Here is a 12070-nt window from a genome sequence, read left to right on the forward strand (position 1 = left end):
GGGACGGCCTGTGTTTGCACTAGTTACAAACCAGCCTTCTGCAAATCATGCACCAGGACTGCCAGATCCTTCTGCACCTCAGAGGTCATCACAAATCAGATCATGTATTGATAATGAAGCATTGCAACAGAAGCTAGATCTCTTAATGCAAGTTCCAAGAAAAATAACTCAATTACCCGTAATATTTTGCCTGCATCAACCTAGTTACACAAAGAAGAGGAAGAGAAATAAAAAAGCATTGATAACCATGAAGTATGGAACAAATTTATTCAGAAATTCTACACAAAAACATTCTGGAATTGTTACTAGACGTCAGCAAAAGCCAACAAACGGCATCATTATAAAGATGGAATCACACAGAGCTGATGCACAGAACGCTGCAAAACGCTGCCATTTTACCGTCTCCTTTATTACTTTTAGTTGAACAAAATACAAATGTAAACATTAAATACCTCTGATTTGACCTTATTAAATACCAGTAATACTGAATAGTACTTAAAACCTTAAAGTAAACAGTCCATTAAGAGTTTTTTTTTATAATGGGGTTTTTTGTATATCTATATAATTTATAAAAAGGTAATTAATTGGGTGATTGTAAGAAAAAAGTTCAGAAGCTATCTAATTTTATTGGTTTACCTCAAACACATGAATTGTACAGTCTCTCACACACACATGTGCACACATCCAGTCTGAACTAAATTTGATTTTTTGATATTGAATGTTTTCTTTAAGCCTGTAATCTTATTCAACATTAGGCTATTTCACCTCATTGAATCATATTCTTGTAGTGTAAGGCCAGAAGTTCACTCGGATGGCACAAGTAACATCTGCTCGTCCTTGGGACATGGGCACACTGGCAGGGTCAGCACCTCTAAATGGCTTCAAGAAGACAACAGTGAGCTGCCCACAAGGTTTACACAGTATAAATGGTTATTACAGTCCTTAACTGGCTCATTTTCTTTGGTTTCTCTCTTTGCTAATTTCACCTTGACCAGGATTCAATTAAAGGAGTTCTTTTTCAAGCAGGGAATATAAGAGGTCATTGCAGGAAGATGTCCATTCAGGCTAGGGAGTGAGTGGCACAGGAGGACAGACCCAAGGAATATAAAGCACTTGCAGTCACTCAACGTTTGGAGCTCAACTTTAGATCATTGTAAAATCAGGAATATAATTTCCGAGCTCGCCCATTTGAATTCGGAAGTCACTAACATTTTACCTCATAAATTGGCAGTTTTCTTACCCAACTTTACATAGCAGGACTAGAATAACTTGTACATTTGAAATCAAGGTATCAATAATTAAGGATCACACTGGTGTCAGTTGGCAGACAGAATAAATTTGTTTCATCATACATTGTGCATCACAAAGAAACAGTTTAATCTGACCATTTTTAACTGAAGTGATTCTTATTATGCTCCCCAAGGAAAGCTCTTCGATCAGGTAGACCTGTCTTTGGAAACTGCCATAGGTTCAATTTCCACCCCCTCCCAAACAATTCTCATTAGCAGAATCATCCAGAACTGCCCCCAACTGAAGACCTTTGTGAAAGCCTTGGGGATGGGGGTTTATCAGATTAATGTGTGCAATGACCGATGCCAGTGAGGAGGAACAAAAAAAGATGCATGCTACAGCGCTGCAGGAGTATCAGGGTCCCCACAAACCTATCATCAGCAAATACATCTCAGAGATCATTAGAAGCTTCCAGTTGTGCGAGGTCCTTCAGCAACAAGAACCAAATAGTCACAGAATGCTCATTAACAGGTGATGTGTTAGATTATACCACTACCCCTCACTTAGCGACTTTCTGCAGCCAAACAGCTGAAGGAAGTGGATATCTTGGGTAAAAATCTGTTCTGTGGGTCAAAGTTTGGCTCTAGTGACATTAAGTAGGGGACACTGAACATTCACAATATCCCCAGTTTAATGAGAGACTCATGGGGATGGGCATGAGGAAGAACGAGCTCCACACAACAAAACCCCTTGCCAACCATTCATTCTAAAGCAGGAAAACAGGATGGAATTACTTACATCTCACTTTGCAAACTTGCAGAATTATTGGCAAGTGGACAACGTTTCAGATCAAACTTAGCGCAATTCCAGTAGCAAATTTTCAGCCAAGTGTAAGTTTTTAATATTTATAGAATGAAAGGATTTTAAAGAGTTAAGTTTCACCCATTAAACATTTACAATGCAGTGACAGTGAGTACCTTTAATAAGCAGAATTTCATTCCTGCATTCTGTAACTTGGGACCTGTTGCTTTAGTTTGTTCACAACCTGACATAATTCACTGCCCTTTCACAAAGCTGCAAGGAGATAACAATAAAACCAACCTTTGAATCTAGCAATGAATCAGGTAGAGCAACCTACTGGCAGAACAAGGCAAGAGTGCAGTCACACAGAGTCTACAAAGGGAAAATTAGTGCTGATAAACAGTGTGAAACCTCATATGGAGTGTTCAATCAGAACCTAAGCTGCTGTTAACCATGGAATGTTGCTCAAAGCAAGGCGAAGGAAGAATAACGTTCCCAACAAATGGACAGAAAAGGTTTAAACCCTTGTGATGCTGCACAGAGCTCTATTTATGAATTAAAACAGGAATCTGGGGGAATTGACACAGGAAGATCAGGAGAATAACACCTCAATATCAAAAATATTTAGCAATACTTATGAATACAAATAACCTTCTGTAGGACAGCCACATGATAGCACAACCAGTTATTATGAATTTACCTAAAAATGTAACTATGAAGAAATTTTAAGTAGTTAAGTTTCTCAGTGCATGCAAAATACTCTCTCATTGGCAACTGTCACTTCATCCTTCTATAGCTAAAATTCTATAAGCAGGCACTCTCCTCTGAAGATCTGGTAATGCACACCATTCAGGGGATGAAAATTCAGGCTGTACAGAATCTGAACTCTGGGTCATTAGAAAGATGCTAATCGACAGAAGTGGGAATGTAAACGTGTACGACCCAGACAGTGTTCATCCGTACGCATGAATCCCACAGATGGCTTCTCTACCTATAAAAGGCTTCTATGATCATCCACTCTTTCCTCTTCAATTTATTACCTAAGTAACTGAGCTGTGCATTTGGTAAAAAAACAAATTCAAATGTGCTGTAATGCCGTGATACCTGGTTATTTATCTGCAACCATTTTTTGAACAAGGCCAGGCAAGAGTTCCAGTTCTAGGCGATTACGGATCAGCTTTGTAATTGCAACACATTAAGTGTTCCATACATTTCTGGCAACCAGGCATTACTTACTGCATCAAGACATGAAGCAGAAATTCAAATTGTGACGCTTCAGTTTTGATCTAGGTGGGAGCAATGTGCTGATGAACAGATCTAGCAATGAAAAGAGACCACTGGTCATTTGTTGTATTGACATCACCTCTTTTCTAATAATACAGTAGCGAATACCATAGTGAACCCCGACAAGGATGGTACAAGACCGCAAGGGGATATAGAAAGATGGTGGAAAGGGAGTAAACATATCAGATGAAATGTGATGCTGAGAAGTGTCAAGCATTATATTTCGGTAGGATAAATAAGAGTGAACACAAATGAGGGCACGATTCTAAATGGATACAAGGACAGAAACATCTGGGGTACATGTGCACAACTTGTTAAAAGGGGTAGGTTAAGAAAGTGGTGCAAAAGTCATACAGGACCCTGGGCTTTATGACGAAGGTACGGCATATCCAAACAAGGAAATCATAATGAACTTTATATAACACAGGTTCAGCCTCAACAAGAGATTTACCAAAATGACTACAAGGACAAGCAACGTTGGTTATGTGCAGAGACTGGAGACACAAGATACTGCAGATGCTGAAATCTGGAGCAAACAAATCTGTAGGGTCATGACAGATGCTGCTTGACCCACTGAGTTCCTCAAGCAGTTTGTTTTTGGTTTTTGCTGCAGAAGCTGGGGCTGTTCTTCGAGGAACAGAAGTACCTGTGATTCGATCTGTCGGTGTCATCTTAAATCACATAGGACAGATAGAAATGGTTTTACTGGCAGACTGATCAAGAACTCTGGCACAAACAGTGGTGATTGGCAAAAGAGCGGTGATTGGCAAAAGAGCTGAATGACACAAGGATTGTTTTTACGTAAGTGGTTGGGGTTTGGTATGCACTGCCAATGGATGCAGATTCAATGATAGTGTTCAAAAGGAGCTGGGTAATCATCTGAAAGAAAGGAATTGACAGGGGTGGGAGGAGAGAACAAGGAGGGGAAACAAGCTGGATTGTTTTAGCAAAATATCTGCAGTCCCTTGTGTCTCCCTGTGTTTGCAAAGAGCTAGAATGGACTTGATGGGTCAGTTGGCCTCCTTTCATGCTATAACAAGTCTGATTCTAAAATACAGCTATGGTTATCAACGTGCACACAGATGCTTCCAAAATTGTCATAAAAAAACTGAGAAACATATCAATCCTTAAATTTCTCTTTTTTTAAAGCTATGGAAATAGTAAATTTATTTAAAAACATAAATCTGCCTGTAAACGTTTCTATAGGTATGTAAAAAAAAGAGCAAAAATTAATATGGGCCCCTCTCAAAATGTGACAGGATAAATCATATTGGGAATAAGAAGATGGCAGAGAAATTAAACAAATATTTTGTGTCTGCTTTCATGGAATGTCCTCTTCTGCTGATGAAACAGTGTGGTGGCAATGTGGATCATGAGGATGCAGCGAGGCTTCGGGGAATAAGATTGGTTAAGTGAATGGGCAAGAACATGGCAGAATATACTTTAGAAATAGGTGAGGTCATCCACTTTGATCAGGAAAAAAAATTGAAAGAGTATTTTTAAATAGTGAGAGACTGAAAGGTGTTGGTGCTCAAGGGGTCCTGGGTGTCCTCGTACACAAATCAGTGAAAGTCAACATGCAGATAGAGTAAGTAATGAGGTAGGAAGGCAAACAGCATGTTATCTTTATTGCTGTACAAGAGTAAAGACATCTTAATGCAATCACGTAGGGCTATGGCAAGACGGCACCTGGAATACCACGTCCACGTCTTGTCCCCCTAGCCAAGGATGTACATGTGACAGAGGGAGTGCAATGGAGCTTTGTCCGATTGACTCTAGACATTGGAGGGGATTGTCCTAGAGCAGACATTAAACAGACTGGGCTGGTATCCTCTAGAGTTCAGAATAAGAGGTGATCTCAATGAAACATACATAATTCTGATGGCATTTGACATGGTAGATACTGGAATGATGTCTCCCCTGGCTTAGGTTTCCAGGACCCAGGATCGCCATCTCAAAATAAGGGGTCAGCCATTAGGGACTAAGAAGAGTTTTTTTCCCACCCAGTGGGTTGTGAATCTTTAGAATTCTCCAGCCAAGAAGGTTATGGAAGTCACTGAGTATATTCAAGACAGAGATTGGTAGATTCTTGGATACTAAGGGAATCAAGGGATATCAGGATAGTGTAGGAAAGTGGTGATGATCAGCCTCAATCTTACTGAATGGCAAAATAGACATGAGGGTCTACCTTTCATGCTGTGTGCTAATGTTATCATCTAATCAAATTAACCTGTAAATTATGATAATGACTCACTGAAGAAAAATGTTACCTGGTTTGTCAGTTTCTTACAACTGTTTAAAAAAAACATTCATTTTTAATTTTTGGATCTGTAATATATGCCTGGTGTCTTACAACTGCATACTAGTTCACAAGCAAAATACTCCCTAGTCTGCAAGTCAACATGAAAGTAGTACTTTTGACAAGTTACTAGAGGTTAAGTACTATCACAACTTCCCCTATGTTAGAGAAAGGATTCTACTCTCTAGAAGTGGATTGTGTAAACTATCCAATAACATCAAAGTTGATTAGAACTACTGAATTATTTTATAAATAATGCCTAATTATGGTTTAGATAAGTCAAACATTTTAAATTGTAAATAGTGTATTCTAATAAACTACACAACATCGTAAACATTACAAGTAGTTCTTGAGTGTTTTTTCTGAGTGCATGTCAGATTTCTGAGAGATTATTAATACTGCCTGTAAATTTCAAAGTCTACAAAGGGCTGAAGCTGTAGGTAACAAATGAGCAGCTCCAAGTAAAGATGAAGACTATCACATTCAGTTACACCCCTGAAGGAACCAGTATTGGACAAAACTTTTTTTTTATTGCTTTAGGAACATATTTCGTGCAATTCACGGTCAAATAGTAGAATGAGGACGCTTGTTAAAATGTTCTTACAGGTTTCCCACAATTCTTTACAGTGTTTCCTCAAACAAGTGCAAACTTTGATTTCCCTGAAATAAAACCCAATGAGAAACACTGCCAAAGGGAATCTTTGAACAAACATCCTCAATAAAGAAAAGTCCATCAGAAAACTTCTGCTAAAGAATTCGAATGCCAATCTTTGCACAAGACAAGTAGTCACTGGCTTCATTTTAATACACTTTCTTCAGGGTAGAAAAGCTTATTTTAAATTTAGCAGCATCAGTTCTTGTGGGCTTGCTGCTTTTACATTACCAGCAAAACTGGTTGCCTGATGCCCATCAGGAGAGCTTACATTATTGGGTGGCTGCTCCTCTGTTCAAAACAAACCACATAAGCCCACCAACAGGAGTAAAGATTCCCAATTAACGGAGTTGACATATTTGGGGTAAAAGAAAAGCAAAATTTCAATTTGGTGGACTTACCATGAGCCAAACAAACCGCCAACTATATCTAAGCCTCGTCCTCCTTCACATTTGTATCTGGCTTGTACTGATTATCTGAATCTTTTGTACAAAACCAGTTATTTCTTAATTTTTGGTTTATCCAACTAAGTAACTGGCTGAGGTGGATTACCACTTATCCAATTAATCTTTTCAATAATCTTGGTCGAGAAAGTGGCCAACTATATTCATTTGGTACAGGGCCATTGACATTGCATTCAAAGAATGAAAACATTGGAAACCAAATCCTTGCCCTTCGACTGTGTTGATATGCTCGAGTGTTGGCTAGTGTGTGGTAATACAAAAAAAGTCTTGTGGTGATATAAAACGCAATGAAGACATCAATTGAGTAATGTTCGTGCGCAGCAAGGATGAAGAAGATTCCAAACAGGTTCATTACCCAAGACAGGGTGTGCAAGAAGTTCCAGCTTCTTGGTGTATCTAATTGAGAGTGAAAAGGAAAGATTACATTAGGTTTAGTTCTCAGTTTCAGCTCAGCTACAAGATCAGTATCCATAAATGAAAATAAAAAGTGTAAAGATGACACTAATACCTGGCTAGAATTAAAACCAAGCTAAGATTCTTCTAGAACAATAGGACACAGGAGGACCTTCAGTGCATTGTGCCTTTCCTGGCTCATTAAAAAAGCTCTCCACTTAGTCCTACTCTCCTGCTTGATCATCAGAGCCCTGCAAATGTTTCCCGCTCAAATGCTTATCCAATTTTCTTTTGAAAGTTTCCCTAAATATGCTTCCAACTTCCTATTGGAGCCCTCATTGCAGATTATTGTGAGAAAAGTTTCTCCTCTCATCCCCTCTTTTTTTGACCATTTAATTTACAAATGTGATCTAAGGCAAGCTGGCTAATGGAATCCACAATTGGCTTGGTAACAGGAGGCAGAGGGTAGCTGTGGAGGGATGTTTTTCTGATTTAAATTTTTTGACCAGTGGTGTACCACAGGGATCAGTGCTGGGACCACTGTTGTTTGTCATATATACTAACGACTTGGCTGTGAATGTAGGAGCTAGGATTAGTAAGTGTGCAGATGACATGAAAATTGACAGTGTTATGGATAGCAAAGAAGATTGTTGAAGGCTACAGCAGGGTAAAGATCAGATGGAAAGTAATCCCAACAACTGTACGGTGATACATTTTGGGATATATATACAGAAAATTGTGGAGCATTAAGGAATGTTGATGAACAGAGGCACCTTGAAGTTCAAGTGTCTAGTTCCCCGAAAGTTGCAACACAGGTGGATAGGGTGGTGAAGAAGGCATTTGGCACGCTTGCTTCATTGGTCAGGGCATGGAATTTAAAAGAAGGGATGGTATGTTGCAACCTTACAAAACACTGGTTAGACTGCACTTGAAGTATTGTGTATTATGCTGATCGCCACACTATAGGAAGGATGTGGTAGCAATAGATAGAGTGCAGAAGAGATTCAACAGGATGTTCTCAGTGGGTCAGGCAGCATCTATGGACGGAACTGGACAATGGACATTTCTGGTCAAGACCTTTCATCTGGACTGGAAAGGGGGAGAGAGCCAGTATACAGAGGTGGAGGGAAGGGGTGGGGCATGAGCTGGCAGGTGACAGGTGCAAGATGATGGGATCTGATAGGATAGGATGGTGAGCATGGAATAAAGGGAAGGAGGTAGGGAGGAGAACCAGTGGGAGGAGTGTGTGGGTGATGGGCAAAGGAGGGAGAGGGTGGGGGAGCGAAGAAAAGGAAAAGTAGGGGAAAGGGACAGAGGCGGAGTGGTTAAGGAAGTTAGAGAATTCGATGTTCATGCCGCCAGGTTGGAGACCGCCCGGGCGGAATACGAGGCGTTGGTTGGCCGTGACCTGGCAGTGGAGGAGGCCATGGACAGTCATGTCGGTGTGGGAATGGGAAGTGGAATTGAAAAGGCTGGCCACTGGGAGACCCCGGCTGGCACAGCGGATGGAGCGAAGGTGCTCGACGAAGCGGTCACTCAATCTGCGTCCAGTCTCACCGATGTAAAGGAGGCCGCACCGGGAGCACAGGGAGGGGGAGGGAGAGTCAGTGGGGAGGGATGAGAGGATGAGGAGTCACAGAGAGAGTGATCCCTATGGAAAGGGGAGAGGGGAGGGGAACATGTGCTTGGTGGTGGGGTCCCATTGTAGGTAACGGAAGTTGTGAAGACTATGTTGGATGTGTAGGTTGATGGTGAGTCCATCTCCCTCCATAGATGCTGCCTGACCCGCTGAGTTCCTCCAACACCACTTTTGTGTTGCTCCAGATTTCAGCATCTGCAATCTCTTGTGTCTTTAATAGGATATTGCCTGGATTGGAGGGCTGTAATTATAATGAGAGATTGGATAGACTGGCTTTATTCTCACATATATAGACATCTATATATAGGAGACATACATAGAATTATAAGAGGCATAGGTAAGGTAGATAGTCAGAATCTTTTTTCCCCATGGTAGGGGTATTTAAAACAAGAAGGCATGTGGTTAAGACCCCTGGTCTTTACTTTCTTAGGAGGTTTGGCTCGTCACCAAACATTCTAACAAACTTCTACAGATGTACGGTTGGAACTATCCTGACTGGTTGCATCACGGCCTGGGACGGCAATTTGAATGCACAGGAACGCAAGAAGCTGCAGAGAGTCCTGGACTCTGCCCAATACCTCACGGGCACATCCCTCCCCACCAGTGGTACAGGAGGTGCTGCCTCAGGAAGGCAATATCCATTATCAAAGATCCTCACCATCTGGGCCATGCCATCTTCTCACAGCTACCATCAGGCGGGAGGTACAGAAACCTGAAGTCCCACACCACCAGGTTCAAGAACTGCTACTTCCCTTCAACCATTCGGTTCTTGAGCCAATCGGAACAACCCTAATCACTAGAGATAGCTGAAAGAATGGGGAAAGGAGGAGGGAGATGTGATTACTGTTTACAGGAAGGGTTCCTACTGCTTTAAAGTTTATTAGGTGTCATCACCATCTCATTAGTGTTATAATGACACGAGTGGGGGTTAGAAAAGTGAACTGCAGACATGTGCAAACCCATCCACATGTTACCACAAAGCAAGGTCTGCTGTGGGGCTCTGTGATACAACATGTCAACTGTTCTGTCCAACTACAGCTGGTGCTCACATCTGGCTTGTTAAACAGCTTCAGGATTCTCATGACTCAACCCCAGCTGTTCTGTTCTTACTGAACACCAGAGGGCCCCCTGTACCTGAACAACAATAATTAAACATCCTGGCATGCAAACACCAGGGTAATACAGATCTGCCTAAAAAATTAAAATTTACTCTGCTAGGTTTATAGAACCAAAGTAAAATTGTTTTATTAAAGCAATTCACAGTATTTTTATTTAAGTATGCCCAAAAATATCAACTCACTTTTTAACCTTGAACGGAGATGTGTTTCAGCATCTACAGAGGTATTTACAGGGGGACCTTGACCAGCTGGATAAGTGGGCCGAGAAATGTCTTATGGAGTTTGGATAAATGCGAGGTGTTGCATTTTGGGAAGACAAACGAGGGTAGGACTTTCACAATGAACAGTGGGGTCCTGGGGACTGTTGTAGAATGGTTCCCTGAAAGTGGCATCGCAGGTAGATGGCTTTTGGCCTTCTTCGGTCAGGGCACTGAGTACAAAAGTTGGGATGTTACGTTGCAGTTGTACAAGACGTTGGTGAGGCCGCATTTGGAATATTGTGTTCAGTTTGGGTCACGCTGCTGTAGGACAGATGTCAGTAAGATGGAATGGGTGCATAGGAGATTTACGAGGATGTTGCCGGGAACCAAGGGACTGAGTTATGGAGAGAGGTTGAGCAGGTAGGAGAATGACCAGTGATCTTATAGAGGTGTATAAAATCATGAGGGGCATAGATAGGGTCAGTGTGTTCAGTCTTTTTCCCAGGGTTGGAGAAATCAAGAACTAGAGGACACAGGTTTAAGGTGAGGGTTAAAGATTAAATAGGAACCTGAGGGGCAACTTCTTCACCCAGAGGGTAGTCCGTATGTAGAATGAGCTGCCAGAGGAAGTGGTTGAGGCAGGTACATTACCAACATTTAAAAGGTACTGGGACAGGTACCTGGATAGGAAAGGTTTAGAGGGATATGGGCCAAACAGGGGCAAATGGGAGTGTTGGTCAGCATGGATCATTTGGGCTGAAGGGCCTGTTTTGTGCTGTATGACTTTATCTGTGTAGCAACTTTCCCATCACTGCACTTTCCTCCTACAGCATCACTAGATTTACTCTTCAGCTCTACGATCAGGTCCTGGCCCAACTTCAGAGAGAGGGAACATGAGAATACCCACTGTAGGCTCGAGTTTTATGTCACATGAAATACAATTTCCATGTATTATCAAACTTAGACTTTGTAAAATGCTCAGAGGTTCTGTTGCACAAATTGGACACTTCCTAAACTGGCAAGGAATTAATTAAATTTTAAATTTAAAGATGGAATCCTTATCAGAAGGGCTTGATAGCAATAATTTATGATTTAATTATGAAAATACGTCTAGAATCATTAGACAAAATTAAGAATGAATGGGAAAGTGAACTCCAGACATCTATACCTATAGAGACTTGGAAGACAATTCTTCATTTAGTTAATACACCTTCAATGTGTGCCAGACACTCGTTGATACAGTTTAAGGTAGGTCACAGGACCCATATGTCCAAAGATAAGGTAGCTCGTTTTTATAACCATATAAATCCTATATGTGACAGATGTAAATCGAATGTGGCTTCTTTGACACGTATGTTTTGGTCCTGTCCTCTTGGAAAAATATTGGAAAGACATATTTAACATTATTTCAAACGTATTGAAGATTGATTTACAACCTCACCCTATCACTGCAATTTTTGGATTACTAAGGATAGAGTCTGGCCATCTATCTGCCTCTACTAACCATATGATTGCTTTTGTTACATTAATGGCCAAACGATCCATTTTGCTGAAATGGAAGGATCTAATACCCCCTACTACTTTTCAATGATTTTCTCAAACTATATCATGTTTAAACTTGGAAAAAATTAGGAGTGGTACTGTTGATCCTTCACTTAAATTTGAAGATGTTTGGAGTCCATTTATTCAATATTTTCACATGATATAGATCCCCTTTCAATAACTTTCCAACTTGGAGGAATGGAGTTGACGACATAATATTGCTCTGTTTCTACTGAGAAATTTTAGCTCAGTTTTTTTTCCTTTTTTGTTGTTTGTTTTTGTTTTGAAATTTTTTTTGTTTAGTTTAGTTTATATTGTTTACAATTTTTCTTATTGATTTGGGTTTGTTTTTAAATTTATATAATAAATCTTTTTCTTTTCTTTTATATTATATTCATTTACTAAGAGATCGTTGGATCTACAGATTTTTAAAATTTTTTTTGTTCTT

The 12070-nt window shown here is 40.5% G+C and overlaps 1 protein-coding gene across 3 annotated transcripts in view; it reads right to left on the reverse strand.

Annotated features, from left to right (window-relative positions):
- Positions 1-251: 251 nt before the first annotated feature.
- The window catches only part of samd8 (sterile alpha motif domain containing 8), a 56948-nt gene continuing 45129 nt past the window's right edge, over positions 252-12070 (reverse strand). For 2 of the 3 annotated variants that reach the window (XM_052041626.1, XM_052041625.1), the window contains exon 5: positions 2777-7126. In XM_052041626.1, coding sequence (XP_051897586.1) covers positions 6822-7126 — 305 coding nt within the window. In that variant the 3' untranslated portion in view covers positions 2777-6821. Of the gene's footprint in view, positions 7127-12070 lie in introns of all 3 variants that reach the window. The other variant, XM_052041624.1, reaches the window with a different exon arrangement.

Source organism: Pristis pectinata, chromosome 30 (assembly GCF_009764475.1).
Source record: "Pristis pectinata isolate sPriPec2 chromosome 30, sPriPec2.1.pri, whole genome shotgun sequence".
Lineage (NCBI taxonomy): Eukaryota > Metazoa > Chordata > Chondrichthyes > Rhinopristiformes > Pristidae > Pristis > Pristis pectinata.